Source organism: Corvus brachyrhynchos, unplaced genomic scaffold (genome assembly GCF_000691975.1).
Source record: "Corvus brachyrhynchos isolate BGI_N302 unplaced genomic scaffold, ASM69197v1 scaffold101, whole genome shotgun sequence".
Lineage (NCBI taxonomy): Eukaryota > Metazoa > Chordata > Aves > Passeriformes > Corvidae > Corvus > Corvus brachyrhynchos.
In genome coordinates, this window is record NW_008237239.1 from 15,137,603 (window position 1) to 15,161,081 (window position 23,479).

The following is a 23,479-nucleotide window of genomic DNA, read 5'->3' on the forward strand; positions in this document are numbered from 1 at the left end:
TGCAGCCAACCCCCTTTATTTCCAGTTCAAATCTCGCCGCATGCCCCCCCACCTTACACGAGAAAACCCCAGGTGAAAGAGAGTAGCCAGTTGGACCCCTCCCCCTGTGGCCAAGTCTTTCATTTTCTCCCAAGCACCCAGCAATTCGTTGCTGTAGCAACATATATGGGGAAAAGTCCTCAAGAGAAAAAGAAAACAGAAGGAGAACTCCCAAAACCCCAACAAAGGGCCACAAAGACAATCAGAGGGTTGCGTAACCTGTCAAATAAGGAAAGACTGAGGAAACTGGGTTTGTTCAGCCTTGAGAAAAGAAGGATCAGTAGAAATCTTATCACCATGTTCCAGTATTTAAAGAGTGGCTACAAGGAAGTAAAAGTCTCCTTTTTTACCAGGAGTCACATGGAAAAAACAAGGAGTTATGGGCACAAGTTACTCCTGGGGAGACTACAATTTGATACAAGACAGAAACTTTCATAATGAGAACAATCAGCCACTGGAATAATGTTCCGAAGAAGTGGTGGATTCCCCAGCTCTGGACACTTTAAGATTCAGCTGGAAAGGGTGCTGGGCCATCTTATCTAGACTGTGCTTTTGCCAAGATTGGATCAGATGATCCTTGAGCTCCCTTTCAACATGGTATTTTATGATTCCATGATTTTATTTTGCATTATTTGACAGCTCTCTACAACTCCCTGACAGGAGGCTGTAGTGAGGCGGGGGATGGTCTCTTCTTCTGGGCCTACAGTGAGAGGACAAGAGGAAATGGCCTCAAACTGAGACAGGGGAGATTCAGATTAGATATTAGAAGCAAGTATCACTGTTTGGGTAGTTAGGCATTGGATTGGGCTGCCCAGGGAGGTGGTGGAATCACCATCCCTGGACGTGTCAAGAGATGTCTGGATCTGGTGCTAGGTGATGTGGTTTAGGGGTTACAGTGCTGGTGTTGGGTTGATGGTAGGACTTGATGATATTAAAAGTCTCTTTCAACCTCGATGATTCTATGATTCTATCTGCTATAATAGGCTAACGAACCAGGATCCATTGACTGTCTACATTTAATGTAAAGGTCTGTTGCTTCTTCTGCCTCCTGTAAGGTGCAGGCAGATCACCTCTTACCTGTCCAGCCTGGTGCAGATGTTTTCGTAACCCTGACACGTAATCATGGCACAACACCAACCAAGTTAAACAACGTATGGGTTCTGACCATCAGCTGTGAGTAAGCTACCTAATCCATATGTCTCTACTACAGTCTTTCATTTCTACCACTATAATCTGTATTGCGTTGTAGCAGAGATAAAGAATGTTGAAATCAACAAGGTCATTAATGAAATCACAGTAAGGCTAGAAAGCCCGTGCAGTTCTGGTAAGTTCACTACTCACAAATAGTCAAGATATTTCAAACCGGAGAAAATAAAATATGTGCAATTCTTCCCTTGAAAATGTATACATAGGTTATGGCAGAGAAACAACACAAACCATATATACTTACGTAAAAACTGTTAGCTGGGCTTCAGGAAATAACACACTGCCTGAGGGTTAACACACTTTCGAAGACTGTTGTACTGCTCAAACCTGAGCCAAACCAAAGCACCAGCTTAGAGCATTGCGTCATTACCACTTTTTGAATTGTTATGAATCATAGAATTGATGGCAGAGATCATAAAAATGAATCTATTGGTCTGCGCTATTTGCCCCATTTAGTCATCACATAACATAATCCAGATTCTTGGCTGTAATGTGCTTCCTTCCCAGGGAACTTTGTAGCAGCCAGAAATGACAGTTTATCCACAGAGAGCAGAAAAGCACATCCACACTATCCTGGCAGGAAGTAATGTCCCAAAATGTTCTCTATAACATTCTCACCCTATAAACCCAAAGCCACAAATTTCTTCATTCCATAATAATCTACCTCCACATCCCAGTGGCATCAACCACAGCATCTGATTGACACAAATGTATGCTAGTTCCCACTGAAATTAGTTAGGTTTATATGATCAAAATTAGGCAACTATATCGAGTGCTTTCATACATCAGGTCAAACAGTATCACATGAGACCCACATTCAGAGTTAATTTAGGTGAACTAAAAAAAAGGAAAGAGTTAAAAAAAGATCACATATACTAAGCAAAAACAAGCAAACAAAAAAAGCATTTCTCCCTCACATCATAAATAGTTTGGGAATTGCTTGTTAGTATTTGTGCTGTATCTTAATTTCTATTGTTCTTTGAAATCAGCACATCACTACGAGGATGCTGACACAAATAATTACCCTTCCAAATGTTATCTATGCTGTGTATACACAAAAACAGACAAGTAGTATTTTATAGATCAACAAAAGGAGGGATAAGCATCCTGTGTTATTAGATATACCTAAAAAATGGTACTTAACAACATTTACCTGTGAGCATACCAGCGTCGGCAAGCTCAGCACTCGTGATGGGTACAGTGGGACCATCCGCTTCATATGCTTTCAAAATGTACTTCTCAATTACACCTATGACCCCAGCTGGTTTGTCCCAGGTGACCTCAATGCTGTAACCATTTATACTGTGAACTCTTGAGGGAGTTGGCACATTTTGTGGAACTGTAGAAGGATAAAATAGAAAATAGAGAAAATGGCAGTTCTAAGGAGACTATTGCCCCTATTCTTCACTTTTAATGGCTGCAGTAAATCAGACTCAACCATTAGCATAAATACAATTTATTAGAGTTGTAACTTTTCAGCATTGATTTAATATGACTGCACATCTTGAGCTATTCAGTTTAAGCTATATTTCAAAACCATCAAAACTCCATCTACATAACATTCCTTCTTGTCTTGTTGCAATTTTCCAAAAACATTTCATGTATCAAACATATTTAAGCATCACTCACAAAGAGAGGAGGTGGATTGTATGTAGCTAACAAGCACAGGCATTGTAATAATACAACTGAATGAAGCAAGGCAGTACTGCAACAGAGAAGAGTTTGATATTTATCAGTTGGGTATCTAAGCCACAGAATGCCACAACTATGAAACATTTCCAAAAATCTGCATTCTCTTTTACAGAAGTCCTTCAAAAGTTTAAAGCTCTTCCATTTATTTTCTGATTTCCACAATGCTGTGCACCTTTCTTGGGGCAAAGCAGAGATTTTTAAGGCCTTTTTGCAAAATCCTTTGCCTCTGATCATTACAAAAAAAAAAAAAAAAAGGAAAATTTAAATGTTTTAAAGAACTGGAAAACCAAGATCATATATGCATAGAGCTGCTAATAAAAAGAAGTCATCCCATTTCCTATAACCTTTAACTATTTCTTGGATATTACTATGCCAAGTAAAGGTCTGGTCAGTAACAGCTTCATCACAGATGACTGCACAAGGGATGCAGAGGAAAGACCCAAGGAACACTATGGCAGGATGATGGACGATGAGTTTGCTGTAGATGCATGTGGACTCCCTAGCCCTGCTGATGATCATTCGCTTCTCTCACCATCAAATAGCCTATTTTTTTGTAATTTTACTGTTTAGTTTCATTAAATATGAATGCAGCCTTGTTTTTTATAAGGGTACCAGCATGGAAACTATAAAAACACCTGGAAGTTGTGATTCTTCTGTAAAGAATGTCATACTCTGAGAAAGCTTCCATTACTACAGCAATATATTGATTTCATTAGTTATGAAGTGTATCACAGGGTGAGGTAAGCTACTGTACAGCAGATGGTCTTCTCATAAGGGACATAACAAACCCAACTCAAAAATAATTAAATAGTGCAATTATTGTCCAACCCCAGGGAACATGGACTGCTCAGTGCTGTGGTCAGCTTGCAAACATAAACACGTAGCAAACCTTAACAGTTGTCAGATGGTTGACATGAAAATATGCATATATTTTGCCCCTTCTGGGTGGTACACAAAGTACAGGTTGTATAAGAATGCATCTGCAAGTCCAATATTTATGCACGTATCACATAATTTTTTAAGGTGATACATTGGGCAGCTTAAATCAAAAGAATGCTCTGCACTGATGGAATGCAATTGGGCTTCAATATCAAGAAGAGGGAAAGTCAGTGAAATAAAATACACAGAACTGTAAATCTTCAAAAACTTACTGGTTTGATAAAGTTTGCAGAAGCACTGACCAGAAGAGGAAAAGTTTATAAAATTTTCTTCATAAGACATATGAAAAAATTGATTTTTAATGTATTACATTCCTACTCTGGAACCTTCTCCAGAAGCCACATGCTACTGTTGTAGAAAATATTGCCACATTTTCACACAATCTGTGGACTACTTGTTAAAAGAATCCTCATTCAGCAGCACTGAGTAGCACACCCATATATGGGTCATTTAAAAAACAACTTTCACAAGACCTTCCTGTCCCTAGCAAATACATGGCCTGTTATTTTCCACAACTTGTGCCTGCTATCCCAGTATCACCTTTCTCTACACCTGATTTTGTAGCACTAAGTTATATGTAGGAAAAGATAGATTTACTTACTCTAGCCTACTCATGTAACGTGAGGTTAGACGTGCACCTATGAACACAGCTAGATGGCTGCTCTTACTCAGTTAATGCAGTTCAATCCTTTAACATCCTTAATTACATAATCTAATACATATTTGGAAAATACCTTGAGTTATGAGAAGAAAACACTTGCCCCAACACTTTACAGCTGTGACTAATTTGGTACCTGTTTGAAGCATTAAGCAGTTTTGCCCCCTCAGAAACACTATGCAAAGTTCACTAATCAAAACTGTTGTGGTTGGCTTATCTGCACAGAATCACAGAATGGGTCAGGTAGAAGAGACCAGCGTGGGTCATCTGGTCCAACCTCCCTGCTCAAGCAGGGTCATCCTAGAGCACAGGGCACAGGATTGTGTGCAGACAGTTCTTGAACACCTTCAACCTGACATTAAATAGCTTACGAAAAACAAGAATGAGCAAACCTTAAAATCATATTTACCTGATTCTCTTGTTCGAGCATGGGTCCACACACTAGATACTGATCCTCCTTCATTTAAGGCAACCACCCTATAGAGGTATTCTTCAAAGGACATCAAGAAGGATAGAGGAGGTAAAAGATTAAAAAAAAAAAAGTACTGAACACAGTAATAAAGAATGACATGAAAATGATGTATTTTATTTAAGGAACCAATGCGCTACCTGTAAATGGTTGTAGAGCACTCTCATAAACACTCTGCTCTTTTCCTCGGTACACAAGGATGGAGTCATTTCCCCTGCAGTTAACAGCACTGTCAGTTGATAGGCATCCGTCCAGATTGACTCTGACAGCACTGCTGGACACAGATGCCAAGTTAACGACAGCACCTCGTGTAAATTTAACATCCTTCATGCAACCACCGAAACCTAGCAAACAGTAAGGGATTAGTACCACATAAAGAGCTGCAGTCATTAAGAAACACTTCTGTTCCTTTCAATTCTGTATTTTCAGCATTAAAGACTGTAATGTGAATATGTTGACTTCCAACATGACATTCTGTCTGCACTTTCAAGACACTAAGCTGGTAAATTCCTGCCTTACTGATCTACACTTTCACCGTTAGCAATTCCATCCCACAAGGAAATACCTTTCTGTTTTCTCTTTTGGCACTTCTCACTTTGAAATTATTAGCATAAAAGTGATTCTCTGGCTTTTAAAATCAGCCTTCTGCTCCTTGCTACTATTTTGTTAATATACATACTTCCTTAAACTGAAAAGAATTATCTAGATCAAAATTACAATTAACTTCAGGAGATCAGATGGCGGCATATCAGTTTTGTCTAACAGGGATATAACTCATATGTTGTTTATAAACATACTCCAGAAACATAACCCCAAACTACTTGTTTATGATAAAAAATCTAAGAAGCTTCATTTTATATTTATTTCTGCATATCCATATATTTCTGTGTATATGTGTGTGTGACATTCCTATCAAAATTACAAATATGTTAAATCAGTCACTTGCAGTTATAACACAACTACAAAATTCAGGATGCAGTTGTTAAAACTTTTATATTTACCAAAAATTAATAAATTGATATAAAATGGGTCTCAAATCTGAGTAGTGATTGGTGCTTAACACAAAGCCAAAGTAAACAGTAGCCAAACTGAAGACTTCAATTCATCTAAGAATTAATTTTTTAAATTAAAAATCCACCTCTCACAGATCAGTGCTGCTCTTTAGCTTCGTGAAAGCTAAAGTATTTACATCTTTTTTATATCTTACGTACTTCTATTGCCTTTATTACTGCAAGATGACAGATAAGAGTAGTATTTGTCCTTAGCCACCGAAACTGAGAATCTAATGTCCATACATAGTTCATGCAAAAAGGGGTATTGAAGGCGAACACACAGTTTTAATCGATCTCTTAAACACTTTCTCTCTCCACAACACAGGGAATTTGGCCAAACTGCTCCTTAAAATGAATACCTCCTACTTTAAGTTCAGCTGGCTACTCCACACTGACCAGTTTAGTTTCTTAGTCTGTGGCAGAGGAAAGGATTAGTCCCAGTCTGCCCAGGCATTTTATCATAAGATGAAACGAAGTTGTTTGATTTGCAGTGAGACGCATACTATACAACCTATTTTAATACATTATTTTTAGTTTCTTTTTAGCTACATTTATCACTGTTTGAAGATTTCTCACTGCCATTAGCCAAGCAATCCTGTCTATTCTCAAGTAGCTGCAGAGTAAGTAAAGATAGTACAAATTTTCACAAACATTCCTGCCAGGTAGCTTCCTTTTGAACCTCCCAGGAGGGCACGGGATGGGTCACACAAAGGCCCACAGACTCAAGCTGAAATCTCTTAAATTAATGTTGTAACTCACATGCAGGTGAGGCAGGAGGAAAACAGTATTTATCACTTATTTGCTGTGATCAAAACACCAAGCCTTTATTAAAAAATTAACTATCAAGCAGCCATAGATTGAGAAAACCTTTTCAAAATATTTATTAAATGGGAAGATCTCTATATTCTACTATCTTACCACTACATCACTGTAGTCCCACATAAAAGTATGTTTTAAGCTATAATACCTAATCTTGCTCACCTAAACCTTAGAAGCACACAAGAATGTTTTTATCTTCAGACACTAAATATAAATTCACAGCCGCCATCTTATTTTGTGGCATGCTGAGGAGGTTTGGTGGGAAAGAAATGTTTATTGATGTGCCTTGATATGCACTTCAGACATCCACTTTAGATGCTATTTTGCCCTAGATTCTTTGTTCACAGATCTCTTTGCTGCAGGAGTTGTGAATGCATCCACTCACGAGGCTACACCATCTGCTACGAGGCAACACTGACAGGGTATGACTGGCCAGCTCTTTTGGGCCATAAATATTATGCATGCAGAACCCAAAGCAAGACTATATTATATGTGATACCTAGAGATGGAAGAATGCTTAAAACAATATTCTTGAACTGTTCTATGGCTGTGAAATCACAAGGCTCCAATACACCTCACTTGAACGTGCACATTCAGTGTGAGTTCATGCATTCAAAGCCACTTACTGGATTCCCCACTAATCACTCACTGACTGATATATATTTGTCCATAGTAGCTGAAAAATAGCCCATGACTGATGAACAGTTTCACAAGTAATGAAGAAACACACCCAAACAGAGCCAGTTTAGTAGACACTTTTTGACTATGTTTCCTACAGGAGATCCTTTTGTGGAAGCTGTTAGTATCAGGATGCAATTAATGCTTCTCTCTTCTCCCTACGAATTTGACCTGTTCCGGAACAGAAGGGTCACAGTGATGGCTAAATATATGATCATCTTCCTTCCTTCTGATAAGGAGGAAAACATCATGGCAATTCTAGCCAAAATCCAAATTCAGGGGTTTATACCCACTTAGTTTTTTAGATCAGAATCAGTACTGCCTAAAAAAGACTAATAAACTCTCAGCTGTTCTTCCATGTGGCAGCATCCAGATTCATTACAGTGATTTAAGCTATGTTTATTGTCTCCCACTGGTTTTGTATTCCAGATCTGCATGTGACACAAGTTGATCAAGTAAAACAGGTTTCTGTGAACTGGCATTCTCTGATGAAGATCTGAGATCATCTGGTTGGGCATCTCACTTCTTCATTTCCTACACTCCAGGTCCTCTCTTTATCAGCCAGATTGCCTCAGGTATCACTGGAAGAATTTTTATAGCATTACAAAAGGGTCAGGTCTAAGTAAAGCCAGATGGGTAGGGGTAACTGGTAGCATCACAATGGGCAGGAGGAAAAATTTATGTTACACATTCATTAATTTAGACTATCAGCAGCAGAATGTCCACCTGGTGCATGACATCAGTTTTTGAAAATGTATGCTCTTCTTGGTGTCATCTTACCTTGTTCTAACCCCAGTTCTCTATAGAAACTCTGAATCTCAGGTGGGATTCCTCCTACGTAGACAGGTGAGTTCACTTTCAGCTGCTGAACACGGGGTTCGAGCGCCTGCTCTCTCAGTTCATTCATAGTTGCTGAAATCACAGAGCCCTCCTTGTTCACAGTGACTTCATTCCACTTTCCATCACAGTAAGACAGTCCCAACCAGAGGTCCACTTGTGTAAAGACAATGCCCGTTCTTAAAAATACGTTTAATATTCCACTTTTCAGCTCAATCTATACATTTTAAAACAGAAAAAAAATATTTTGAAAGAGACATCAAATACACAATAATGACTGAAAGTTATTTTTAAAAACATAATCAAGGGAGTTATAAATACGATCAATGAAAAAGGAATTTTTTTATCTTCAGTTTAATACTGTTTACACAAAACATGCTAAATAGAGTGTATCGGTTAATTCAGACTGTTGGAAAATGTATTTTGATTTTTTGACAACAGACTGGCACTACTGTAGCTAAAAGGAAAAGACAAAGAACAGGACTGTTTTGCTTTTTTTGAGAATGAGAAAACAGTATTTTATGTATCGATTCATTTTTTAGAGGAATGTAACAAGATAATAAGGAAATGAAATGTCAGACCTGATTAAGGTCTTTTTAATTGGCTGGTGAACTCAATTTCAAATTTTTCCAGCATACATTGATTCTTACATTCATACATTTCATCCTTATTCTTCTAAATCTTGTAAGAAAATAATTGGTTTTGTATGTGCTTTTTGAGATTAATGTGCCAATTCTCTAATAGAAATACATTTTACTCAAATTTTTCACTGCAGAAGTTTCCAAACGCTTTACTGCAAGACTCTTTATCCTAACTGACTCAAACACAAGTGGGCTGAGACTGTAAATTGGCACGTATAAAACACTAAACGCTTAGGGGATGAACTGGTGTTTGAAAAATATGAATATATTCACAAAAAGACATTACTCCTTCTATGCCAAAACCTTATTAAGTGAAATAAAAACTGCAGATTTAACATAAATTCTTATCACCATTATTGACAAACTGACATATTTAGTTTACTGATAATATTTATATTACAGTGTTTGTAATTGGATTGTATTTCCTTAACAGGAATGATGACAACTGATGAAAGAACTCTGTGCTTGATGTGTCACAGACGATGCAGGTCCTATTCCCCAGCACACTGACTCCTTGCTCATGAGACAGAGGGATTTTCTTTATTTGTTTCTTTGGGAGCACAAATTTTCCTATTTCCATGAGTTCAGACCCATTTATAGCTAAGGACTCTACAATACAGGTAAAGGACTGATCAAGGCATCAATGCTGGTGAGAATAGCTTGAGAAAGCAGCCCATTGGACAAGTCACTGCTTTTCTTCACTGGTGAGAATTAATATGGAGCACACTGTGCTGGTGTGAAGAAGGCATTCCAGAGGCATTAGTACAGTAGCACGCCAGCCAACCTGCCAGACCTGGAAGCCAGAGAGAGGGCAACGTGGTTGACCCAGGGTCACTACTCAGCACAACCCTCCTCCAATTTACTCATCTTGGCACAGTTTTAAAGCAGGCAGGGAATGATGCTTGTGCTTTTTGTGTTGACCTGGACTGACATTTAGAATGCCTGAGTGCAGCTAAAGACAGGGGACCACCACTCAGTTTCAACTGATCTGTGTGGTGAAAATAAATAAAAAAAACGCTAAGTCCTGCATGGATCTGAGTATAGGTACTGAGCACAGGTTTAGAAAAACAGCAGATAAATTGTTTGCTTTACACAGAATTCTGGGACAACATTAAAAAAAATATTTTTTATCATTATGATTTTTAATCTGTCCTTGGAAAATATATTATTACTTGAAACCAAAATGCATGAAGATCATATTATTCTGACAGATGTCTCAGTAGCCACCTCTCAACAGAAACCAGATCTTTATATCACAGCTCTCAATCTAAGCAGGTTTCAGTTTAATTCTTAAAAGCATGCTTGCTTTTCAGAATCTGGGTTACAAAATTTCATTAATGTTTTCTCTGTGCACACAATCTCATTTTGATACACCTGAGCATGTAAGGTTGCAATTAGGAAAGCCAAAGCTTAGCCTGAATCTGGAAGTTTAGAACAGCAAGAAAGATTATTCCACAGTCCCACTAGCAGGTTGTGGTATCTCTCCGAGACTGATACAGGGACCAAGTCTGATTAAAAATGTTATTAATGACCTGAGCAATAGGATGGGGTATACTCCCAGTGAGTTTGCAGTTGATAGCAAAAGGGGCTGCCATTGGTATCCCAGACATATAAATCAGCTTTGAAGAACAGTAGTGAGTAGAGATGGATTACACACTGAACACTGGCCACTAGTGTACCCTTAAAATGATGAGGATGAACTAGCACCAAGCTAGGTTAGAACAAAGGGGGGCAGGAGTTCCAAGGAGATAATTCTTCCCTCTATTCATCACGTGTAAGACCACATCTGGACTACTGTATCATGTTGTGGACACTCTGGTAAATGAAAGACATTGTGGCACACCAGAGTGAATCCAGTGGAGGAGCACCAAACTGGTCAGTGGCTGGAGTACCTTGTGTGCAAGTTGAAGCTGAAAGAACAGGGTTTGTCCAGAGCAAGTGGGAAGGGAAAACTGTTCCACTGCCTTATGAGAGGAAATAGAGAAGTGTCATAGGTTAGCAAGCATAGTCCCGGAAGGGACATCCTTGCTAAGGGGTGCTTACAGTTTCCTCTGATAGAACCTATCAGCTGGCCAGTTTGAATATGGACAATTCTCTAAGCCACTTAAAGTTGTGATCACCTCTGTTATCCACATTTAAGAATAGGCAAACTCCCCCTCCAAGCTCTCTCTCGTTTCCGGCGCTGGGACAGGTGGCTGCAGGGCCCGAGCAGGGCCCAGTGGGCCCGGCCCAGGCCCTGCTTGGGGCTGCAAAAATGTATTTTACACTACTGAGAAGCAGTAAGTTTTCAAAGTTGTAAATCTGCTCTCCAGACTGTATGTTAAACTAAATAAAATCAGTTTTTAATTTTTTTTTATACTTTAGCTTTATGTTTTGTCTATCATCCAGCAAGTAATGAGTCCTTATGAAATTAGAAAAGCAATCCTCCTCTGGCTTGGGTAAATAGAAAGATTGGCTTGTCCTTAAATGATTGATTACTTCTAAATTACTGTGAAAGCTCTTTTTAAATAGGTCAATGTAAGTGACAAAGTAAGCAAAGCTACTCCTTTTCCCCTCTCTGTTGGAGGTATCTTTAACATTTTCAGCATACACTCATGGTGTGGAACTTAGGATAACACACCTCTAACACACTGCCTAAATGATACGCTGTTGTTGTGAATGCAATAGAAATAATACATGTAGTGAAATTTGATGAGTTTCCCAGTTTTTCATTTAGATACAGTATCTGAGGGGTTGTACCTTCTGTGAAGCTCAGAAGCTGAAGTGTTTCCTGCTTTAAAAAGTGAGGTTTTGTTGCTGTTGGGTTATTTGATTCAGATTTTTTGTTTGTTTTGGTTTGGCTTTAAAGAAGAAATTGGATGACAATTATAGCATCTCTGATTCAGAGACAAGGGAGAAAAATACAATATTTTAACAGTTACTTTGTGGTTTTTTGGGTTTTTTTTACCTGCTTTTTGAAAATTTCTGCAGCTAAAATGGGAGAGATGAACCAATTTTGACAGGGAATTCTGTAAATGTTCATGATGAGACTGAGTTTTGTTTTAGTGCATTGTGAACTACTAAACTTGGACAGTACAGTTTAATGATAAACATTCAAGCTGCTCAGCTAAAAAGTCTGCTAAGAATACTCGTAGACTGAGTTAGCTCCATGTTGGAAAGGTTATCTCACAGCAGATAAACAGCAATGAGTATTTTGGACCAAACCACTACACTAAATTGATGTTTCCGCCCGGTTACAAACCGAACCCGTGACAAGAAGACAGGCCCAGACTTTCCTCAGAGGCTCATTGTGAAAGGATTAGCGTAAGAAGACAAGTTGTAACAAGAAACAGTAAGAGATAGGGACGGTTTCTTTGGGTTTTTTTGCTTTTTTTCCTATAACGCGGATGGTCAAAGATTGGAACAGGCTGTAGAATTTTGAAAGCTGTGGACTGTCCATCTGCAGAGAGATGCAAAACACTCAAACAGAAAATGCCTGGAGCAACCATATCAAACATAAGTTGGTCCTGCTTTTAGTAGAGATTTGGAATTAATTACTCCAAAAGGTCCCTTCCACTTAGATGATTCTGTGATTCTGTATTGCACTTCTCTGCAGGAGCCAGTCCCTGCATCACTCAATCCACTTATAAACATATGATTTTGAAGATGAAAGGAATATACTCAAACAGAAAATGCCTGGAGCAACCTTATCAAACATAAGTTGGTCCTGCTTTTAGCAGAGATTTGGAATTAAATACTCCAAAAGGTCCCTTCCACTTAGATGATTCTGTGATTCTGTATTGCACTTCTCTGCAGGAGCCAGTCCCTGCATCACTCAATCCACTTATAAACATATGATTTTGAAGATGAAAGGAATATCCAGACAGCTCGGAGAAACAAAACAGATAGGATAGGGGCTGCATTAGAGGTTGAATGACACTTTGCTAAACCTGCCATACAAAACAGCCTCAGCCAATGTAGAACTAGAAGAGCAATTATGGCTTTAGCTCCTTTGAATTGCAAAGTCTTCCTGAGACACAGAAATATCAGCAGAGACAAGCAATGGACTTCAAAATACTTGTCAAGGACAGGCAGTCTTTGAGCCCCTTGAAAGAAAAAGTACACGGTACTTCTGTTGATGTGCAGTCATCCCAGTTCAAAACCCAGCCCAGTTCGGACCTGCCAGCCAGAGAGCAGAGGCCTAAACACAGACCCCTCAATAATCTCCTCCCGGTCAGTCACTCTAATGGAAAGGAAATAAGAAACTCTTCCTGACACCTAACAAGTGAAATCACCGGTAACAAACAGGAGTATCACCCTCACAAGTCTTATGTGAGTACCAGTCACTTCTTTGCTAGATTTTCCAGTTTGAGTTCTCAAAATGTTAATTTCACATCCCTTCTTAGCTCCATCACAGGTAACACTTTCATCTTGCACACTTGTTATCTCACTACATGCAGCTATTGAAACGTGCAACACTTTGGAAACAGTTCTTGCAGGACTTTTTTCTTACTTGCAGCTTTGCAGAACCAAATCATCAGCTACAATTTCTCAGGAGCCAATTACCAGTATTGCCCAAAAAGCCTGACAGTGCTTAGGCTTTCACTGCTGTTGAAGTGGTCAGCATCAAAATCAGAAATGCAAACTTTATCAGCAGTCACAAACTCTTTTCATCACATAAACTCATCAGGAAACACGTGCCAGAGTAAGAGCTAGAGATTCATACCAGTAGAGCTGGTCACAGTTTGCTTGTAATTATTATGCCTGGATCCAAAGATAATCAGATTGACCTCACTGGCTTGAGTTAATTCTCAGGGCATGGAAGTCATGGAAGAAGTGACCTTTATGCACAGCACCTTTCTAGGACATCATTTTGTTCTTGGGTAGAAGACGAGAAAGAGTCTTTGGCTGTTTGGTAGCAGTCCAGCCATGTGTGTAGCTATAGTCATTCCCAAACTAAAAAGCTAATAAAGAGAGCTGTGACCTATGCAAAGGGAAGGGTCAGGGAATACCTGGCACTCAGGATAAGTGGTATAGCTCATAATCTGTTTTGCTGTGCAAGTGTCTCCTGACCAAAGCTCCTAACAAAGACATCGTAGCTCATGCGCAACAAGCTACACCCCTTGTTTTCACTTTCTATTAACCTCTTCTTGTGAGCTCAAGTGCACAGAAAAGCCTTCTGTCATCATTATGTATGGGCAAAACACAAAGCTGCAAGCCTTGGAAAAGCATGCACATGCTCATCCCCTCGACAATTCCTCGTCTTAAGGCTATGGAGATGTTAATTCGGTCACGATTAAAGTGAGATAAAAGAAATTTACCTGACTTAGGACAAATGGAAAGAAAATTCCAATTTTCAGAGCTAAAAATACTATAAATATAAAACCGCCAAAAATCTGGAAGTTAGAGAAGAAAAGGAAATTATTTTGTCTAATTACTTTGTGCTTTTGACTCCACTTCCAATTTACTAAGTTCACTTTCTTCCTTTATGGTCAGAATCTATTTTCTTGTGTTTCTGGTAGTCTTACACAGAGCAAGAGAGAGGGAACAAGGCTCACCTACTACCAGAACCTCTAGAAGAACCCTGTGAATATTCTTCACGTAAATAGTGCCCCTGTACTGCAAATTACACACATACAAGTCTTTTTTAGAGTGGGACAGTAACATACATATAACATCTTATGCTATTAGCTCATGATCTTGGTCATTACTTGAGGGCAAAATTAAAGTAATAACTGTAATTAGCAAGACTTGCTACTGGAAGTCATGATAATTTTTTAACTAAGGCTGCTTTAAAAAGAAGAAGCAATCAGGTCTAGCAGAATTCAAAACCCAGGAAAAAAATTATCTGCTGGAAAAGCCAGGAGTATAAAAAGTAAGTATGGAGTAAGTTATAATTGACCTGAAAAGGAGAAAAATATATTTATATGGTTTAGGTCAGAAGTTTAAAAGAGAATGCCCATTAGACATAATGCCACACAATAAAACAGGTTGTGACATGACAGCCATTAGCAAAACAGCTGCATAATAATAAATAAATAAATAAATTAAATTCAATAAAAGTGCAGAAAGAGCAGATTTGGTCATAAAGAATAACAATGCTCTCAAAAATCTCTAAAAATAAATTATTGCTTCCTGGACCAACTGAAAAAATCTATTTTTTTTCCATGTAATCCTCTGTAACACCTACTAGTTGGTGCAAGTACTAACTATATTCGACCCACTAAGCAGTGGTGACCACAGTCTAATTAAACTCAAAATCTTTGGGAAAGAAAAGTATGAAAATCCAGAGTCACATAGCTAATAAAAGAATTTGAAAAACTAAACCAAACACATTAAAACTCAAACAAAATATTGGAAACTATAGAAGCACAAATAATTCTGAGCATAAACCGTCTTATTTAACAGACACCAGAAAGAAAGTTCATAGGCACTACCTCACAAATTTGCCTAATACAGGATTTGTGAAATTTCCTCTACATTATTGGGAAAATGGTGACAGAGATGAGATGGAACTAAGCTGGAACTAACTAATTTCTGTCTATCTGTTTCAAATCAAAAACCAAAAAAATTATGGATTATAAAAATAAACATATACCTTAAAGAGAAAGCTTTATTAGGAGACTGGACAATTTCCATTACGACCTTTTTGATTTACAGTTTAATGGATTTTGTTCTAGTATGAGAACTGGGAAAATGGGAAAACTCTATGCTTTCTAGAAATGAAGTGAAAGCTTTTAATATATGTCTTTTATTCTCTTTTCTGATCTCTTCTCATCCAGTTAAGACAATAATTCTGCTTTTCATATATTGATATCTTATTTATGACATAAATAACACTAGTAACTTAACATTTAGCATCTGTTCGCGTATTTTTGCTTCATTATAATGTGCTGTGCAAAGCATTTCAAAACTAGGAAAACATGAAAATAACTTATGGTTTGAAATTTCTTTCAGTGCCAGTTTGGCTTTTGTGGAAAAAACTTACAGGTCATCTCTGAATAAAGTTAATTGCATTTTCAAACTTACTGCAAGATAATCTGGGCCATCTTTATTGTAAACAAACAAAAGCAATCCATTTAGTTGATCTGTTCTGAATTTGAATGAGATCTCAAATTCCAGTCCACCACTGAAAACACCTGAATGCAATTCCAGGAACCCTTGAAAGAAGGTAAACACATATATAAGTTAATCAAATAAATAAATAGCTTCAAGAAGTCAAAAGTAAAAATCTAAGTGCCACTTTCTACTCTGACATAAAGAACTCAAGTTTCAAGATTATAGTTTACATCTTTATCACTCAGCTTTGAGGATAGTTATCAATAATGTACTGCAAGAAACCAAACCAGTACAATATCCTAAATTTTTTACCCGGCTTTTTTTTTTTTTTTGCTGATACCTTATAGGCATCTTTTATGTCCCTTCAGAAATGAATACTCACCTTTCACAAACACATTGAATCTGCATGTAGTTACAGCAGCACTACCTTCAACTCCTCTTCCATGCAGCAACCTTCTGTCAACCAAGAGACCCAACTTTAAACCATCAAAAATAACCCCATACAACTAAAGCTGACTTGAAAAGCAGATAACTGCAATACTTCTGATACAATCACCTTCTCTATCTCAAGAACATATTTGGATAGAGCACTAGTACAGCAAACTACCTCTGCCAAGAAAATGTGCTCCTTTTGAGAGTCCAGTGGGACATCCTTCCCAAACATGATAGACGTTGTTTTGTTCTTCGGCACTCTGCCAGTTCAAAGATTCCCAGTTTTCATAGGGAGTATGCATTTTTTTCAAAAATATGTCACTGAGACACCCCACAAATCCTTTCTGGACTATCATCTTCACCCCTGCATAAAAAGAAAGCATTTTTTTTTAAGTCAATCATCTGCAACTAAATGTAGGAATTAATTTATGTTTTATATATGCTGTCCCTATCATGTGTCCATGTGTACATAGAAAACTAGCCACCAATCACTTCATAAAGCTGGTCTCCAAGCTAAATCCAGATTTCTGAATGAGTCTAATCACTGAAGAAAGCATCTACTGATATATAGCCGGAAAATGTTAAAATTTTTGAGATTTTGCATACAGGTACTTTCAAATCAACAGCATAAATCTACTCTATGAAGATCCAAGAAACGTTTTCTTCAAACAAAACATTAATTCTGAAGAAAGACATGCATGGGCTGAGTAGGAAGAAACAGTGTTGCAAAAGCTGATGCAGAGAAACACCTGTTTAAAATCTTCATCAGGAAGGTTTTCTTTCCTTGTTTGTATAAAACAAAAAGCCAAAAACAATGACATGGTTGCTATCCCTTTTTTACTGGGGGCAAAAATTTAGAGAAGTTTTTATAGGTGCCCTTCTCTTAAATGGTATTTATAGCCAGCCTCATTTTGAATATATAGCTGGGATTTTTGAGAGAGGCATCCTGGATTACTTTGTTAACCAAAGTTTAGAAGAACACAGGCATGTATTCCTTTTTTTAGTGCACTGAAATAAAGAAGAAAATAGGGAGTTGAACCCTAGTGAACCCCGCACCAAATTATCAACTAGATTTCCTGCCAGAGGTGGAAACACAAACTCAATAAACAATTTGGCTTTCAGTTTAATATGAAAAAGCCAAAATTCTGCATATGAATTCACTGAGAACAGATGACTGTATACTTGTGTAGTCACCTCTGTTATCTGATACAGTTTACACACTTGGCATATCTCCTAAGATTATATATGAAAACTTGTATTTGTTGATTCTTCAAGAAGCTAGATGTGATCCAGCTCCACATAAATTCTATATTTGTAAAATACAGGTATATTCATACACCTCTGAGCTCAATGCAACAACCTCTGAAGGATACAAATTCACACCAAAACAGGCCAGCATGCTGTATCCCTGCATCAAATTGGAATGCATAACCATGTGCTTAAGCTAATAAAAACAATTTACATGGGTATTTTGGAATGAATTTGGGAATCTGTATGTAAAACATGCTCATAAGTTTCACATTCATACCAGTTCTGTGTACAAATTCATTAAAATGTACACAGACCTCATAAGCTGCTTTAATGCTGATGAAATCAGCTATACAGGCATTTCAGTGTATCCCAAAAGATAAAATTTGACAAACTGTACAGACTTATTTATCCTACTTACCTTCATCCTTTCTTACAACAGCATAACCCTGCGGAAGTCCTCCAACAAAAACTCCTGTGTTCTCTCCAATAATGGTACTGCCACTAGTTGCTACGGAAGAACCTGAGCAAAATAGGTAATTATTCACATATTCAATGCTTTGAACAGATTTTCAACTCACTAATGAAGTATTGATACTTCATAAAAGAGGCTAATGTGACACAATATCCTAAGACTTTCCTAATACATACCCAGGAAATATTTACAGGTCTATTTTACAACAGGAGATTAACACAATTATAGATTCACAAGCACAAAAAGACATTTAGTATTAAATTGTCAAAGATTCACAGTGGACAGATCCCTCAGATGAACAGACAAAATAGTAGTGACAAAATAGTCAGAAAATTGAGTGATTTTTTTTCTGTGTGGGTGAATACAGGCAGTGAAAAACCAAGTGAGCAATACCCTTACTAATACCAAAGTTATTTAAATGAATTGATTACCTGTGTACTGCCCATCCACTGTGATGTTTCCCAGTGCTTGAAATCTTGTAGCAATTATTTGGTGCCAACTGTTATCATTATACACTTTTCCACCATCATTAGTTGGAGTGACTGCTACTGCAGATCCCTTTTTATTAACAGAAAAATCTGATTTAAAATATTTTGAAGGTAACATTTAGAATTACACCTTATTCTTTTATGAAAACTTATAGCATATAACATCTAAAAATAAAGACAGAAGTCATATGTTTAACTTCTTTTGGACTGCTGAATGATGTTCAGGACTTATGTAACCTTCTAAATTTAACCACTAAGTAATTTAACCTTCTGAAATAATAAATGAAGGATCAAGGATCCAGTTCAGTGTCTATTAAAAATAGAAAACCCTGTGTAGTTCCCCTGATAAAGACAAGGATGAGGCACAAATTATTGAGGGTCATGTCACTCAGATTTTTTAATTTTTATTCTTTTTTTTTTATTATGTCTCTATTTAACCACTTCATGGATTGTTGTGTCTGTGAAGTTTTATGGCCATGGTTCAATGTTCCATCATGGACAGCAGCTGTGTATCAGGATTGTTAATTGCAGCACCTGTCCACATGAAGGGACCAAAAAAGAGGTGCATGTGTATCACAGTAGGTGAATGTTCTGTCCATGTTAACCTGGCATCAAAAAGACTTAAATTTCTAGATGAGAGAGCACCATACATTTATGGGGGGAAAATGGTCATACCAAGAGATTCAGAAAAACTAAATACAGCAAAAAACCCCCCAAAACAAAACCAAACCCCAAGCAAAACCCCCAACCAACCAAATAAACAAACCAAACCAAAAAAAAATCCCAAAAGGTAGTTATTGAGGTTGCTTTTATGGTACAAGGGATGCTTGTAAAAATGTATTTAAATTTAACTAGAATTTTTACTTAGTTTTATTAAAACAAAAGAAATACAGCATGAGGGGGTGAATTTAAGGACACCTATTACAAATACAGAGAAATCTTTTCTAAATTGCTGAGTAAAAGGAGTATAATACATGCAGTTGCCAAACTAAATCTCAAGACTGTAAAGAACCAAACAAAACATCATATAAATTAATATAATGATCTAATAAAAATGAAATTAATATATTTCAAGAATTTTCTTCAGATTTATATCCAAATAATCATCTAACTTCTGAATAATTCCCATAATATTGCGTCACGACTTTATATCATTCTTGAACTATCTGGGAACTCAAAGTTATTCTGCTGAATTCACAAAGCAGAATTGTCCTGTACAGCAGGCAACCAGCAACAGAAAAACATTTCTTTGTATAGGCACTGTGCTATATTTAAGAATCTCAGCTACTGGAGCTGGGCCACTTAATAGCGTCAAAAAACTATTTCCAACAAATGAAAAATTTGGTTCCTTTTAATTTGGGGATAGCTTGTAACTTTGTAGTAGCAATCCAGACAATTCAGCAATTTTTCTTTTCCAGATCTCTTTCTTTCTGGCCAAAGGATCTTAAAATTATGCACACAGAGAAAACCTGTTGATAGAAATAACCACCTATTTTGATTAACACTAAAACCCTCTCATTAAAATTTAGTATTCTACCTTTAGGGATGTTCATCCATCAGAAACTGCATTTTGGCACATAGATTTATGAACCCTGATTAGATTTTACAGTTTCATTTGGAATTGGGGACTGTCACTGCGGATACTATGTATCAAAATACACCTGTGATGCGTACCTATGTACACAATTAAAGAAAAAATTATTTCCTGTGAATATTTACAGCATGTTTCCTACTCCATTCAGCCAGCATCCTGGTACTGAGGAGGTCTGGAGAGCAGTCCTCTGCCCCATAATGAGAATACAAAGCTATATATCCTTACATACTAATGGCACTTTTTCATATACTATTTTTTATTGTCTTCTCTCCTATTTCAACATTTTAATATTTTACAAACATACACATTTCATTATCGTAGTTTAATAATTAAAACCAGAACCGGTGTCATGCCCAATTAATGTGCCCTGGTAGCATGCCCATTAGTTTTTCCATTAGTGAATTCAACAATACTAATGGGATTACTAGCATGGGATGCTAATTGGGCGTGACATAAGAAACTGGCTTACTTCTTAGCATACCCTTGCTAATGATGAAATTAATGAGCATTTTATTAAATGCTGTCTCATCAAAGTGTACTTAGTTAGCGTTAAAATTGTTACAAACGATGCTGCATTCTAAAGATCAGGTGCCTGAATAAGTGGTTCTTCATATTATGTTTGGCAACAGTCTAGAGCATTAACAGTTTTATACATCAGAAACCACATTTATTTGTGACCAATTCAATCTGGGACCACACAAGCATATATGCTAACCTGTGCTTAATTTTGGGGAGGAGGGAAGGGAGAAGACAAAACACGACAATGTTCAGGGTTCAGCACGTGCTGCACTGAAGAGGCCTCTTTACACTTCTTCCAGAACTACCAGAGTCACTCTGGGAGCACATTGAAACAGCCTGCTGTGAGATGGCTTGTCATGCATTTTGGAAATCACGTATTTTGAAACCTGGAATTTTTTGCTATGCCATACAATAAGTCTTAATATTTAGTTGCTTTAAGTAACAAGTAAATATAAATGGCTCTGTCATACTGATGTTTACATTGAAAATACAGAGAAACATCACAAATACGAATCTTCAAAGATACTGTCTCAGGTGCCAAAGTTTGAATGTAACAGCAATTTTCCCAGTCAAGCTCTCTCAATGCCCAGACTCCTACAACTAAGAAGGTGAACAAGTAATGAAGCTTTGCCAGTGCCAAGGAGGAAGCTCTAATTGGGACGCATAGCCAGGTATCCTCCATCTTCCCTTTTTTGTGGAATAACACCTCACTCTCAGACTGTGCCTAATACTTTGGCCTCTCCATGACAAGAACAACCTAGAAGGCAACACACACAACAAGGAAAGTATCTGGTGTTCCTCCTTTTTGTTGTAAAATTTAGTAAATGGATCATCTTCTAAAATGGAAGAGCTGGATACAATTCCCTCCATCCTGTGAGAAGAATCTCAATACTCTCTCCTCAGGCTGTCCTAATCACTTAGGAAAAAAGGTGCTACATGTTGGGACTTACATTTCCACTGTAACTGATTTCATTTGGTATAAAATATTCAGTGCTTCCCTGGGAAATAAAGAAATGACCTGTAGCCACTGAAAGATAACCGTAAATTTAGCTGCAGTTGATTGTATAATTCAGGTGTAGATATAAAGACATTATGATAAGGAAAAAATCCACAGAGAGCTGAAGGTTTACAGACACTCTGAGTTTGGAGGAAGATCTATGGAAAATTTTGATTGTTCCAAAAAGACTAAGGAAGACATCTGTTTGCAAAAAAACCTCATGTTTCCTGGACCATGAGTAGAAACCTGCAAAGAATGGCAGTAAAACAATTAGGAAGGAAAAAAGAGCAGTTACACAGCACAAAAGGGAGACAAAAGGCATGGTCAGACAACAGCCAGATGAGTGGTGGTGTACATGGAGCTCAGAGAAGTATGAATGGACACAAAGAAAAGGATTTGAAATTAACACTTAGCGAAGGAAGAAGCGAGGCTGCTGAAGGCTCCCCACTAGGAAGACTTGGCAGGACTATCCCCAGAGCAGACACAACAAAGAGAAAACGCGCTGCTGATCATGAGCAAAGATACAGACCAGCATCCTGAAAGGGACTAAAGGTACAAATAATTAACCTGCAACAGGACACAGCTGGAAGGGAGCACAGAATATTACACCACACCGCTACAGATAAAAAGCAGCAGATACACAATTGTCATCAAAAAGAATGTTTGCAATTTCTCAGAGAAGAGCACAAAGGAAGGGCCATAAATGCTTCCTGTATATGCCATGACTATAATTAGAGACAACAATGCCAATAACCTGGCTAAGACACCACATGATGTCAATAAGAAGTAATTAAAGCATTTGCACACTAATGCAGACTGTGATGCACAAATGAAAGATTAAGAAATGCTGCTACAGTATGTGATACCTGACACTGTAAGATAGGAATAGCAAATCATGGCAAAAGGAAAAAAGAAACTATCTATGACAAAAACATAGACACAAAGGTAAAGACAATAAGGTAGCACAGAATATTAGGGATACAGAAGACTGGTAACTGAACTGAATTTTCATAGGTGAAAGACTTTGAAAAGGTTACAACACAAAAGACATTGATGTAGGCCACTGTACCCTACTTCTGCATCTGAGAATGTACCCAAATCTCTTCCACATTATTAATGAGAAATTAGCTTTCAAGATAGTAAATCAACTGTTAAGACCTACACTGTTCCTGGATGCCTTAAATGACAGCTTTTTTTTTTCTCTGAACAGCCACTGAAGCACTGAAGCAGCACCAAAGGCTATTTTATAAGAGGAAACAATATTGAAGTGATGATCCTAAAAATCAGCATGGGACAGAGTTGCCTGATTCAAATGAAACAAAAAGATGAACAAAGATATATTCATAAATAAGTAATCTGTTAAAATTCAAGATAGTAACTGTTGAAAATATTATGTGAACTGAGAAGCTCTGAGGACTGAATATAAGACCTGCTGGGGTTCTTTACAGTTAAAAGACAGATAAAGGGGGGAAAAAATTTAAGCCCCAAAGAAGCCACTCTTCCCTCTCTTCCCCTTCCTGTTCCCCAGATACTGTGGATCCAAACAAATAAAACATCTTCTACGGAATGAGTCCAAACAAGCTGACATAAAGCTACTTTAGAAGAAGCAAGTCTGCAAGAAGGACTAGGAATACTATTTGAAGCATTAAAATGCTAGT

The 23,479-nt window shown here is 37.5% G+C and overlaps 1 protein-coding gene across 1 annotated transcript in view; it reads right to left on the bottom strand.

Moving 5' to 3' along the window:
* Positions 1-23,479, bottom strand: part of USH2A (usherin) — a 388,071-nt gene that overhangs the window by 233,131 nt on the left and 131,461 nt on the right. Inside the window, exons 22-29 of the mRNA XM_017730037.1 lie at positions 18,655-18,781; positions 18,170-18,271; positions 16,676-16,864; positions 16,039-16,169; positions 8,333-8,606; positions 5,144-5,347; positions 4,944-5,024; positions 2,399-2,584 (exon numbers count right to left, since the gene is read on the bottom strand). Coding sequence (XP_017585526.1) covers positions 2,399-2,584; positions 4,944-5,024; positions 5,144-5,347; positions 8,333-8,606; positions 16,039-16,169; positions 16,676-16,864; positions 18,170-18,271; positions 18,655-18,781 — 1,294 coding nt within the window. The remainder of the gene's footprint in view (positions 1-2,398; positions 2,585-4,943; positions 5,025-5,143; positions 5,348-8,332; positions 8,607-16,038; positions 16,170-16,675; positions 16,865-18,169; positions 18,272-18,654; positions 18,782-23,479) is intronic.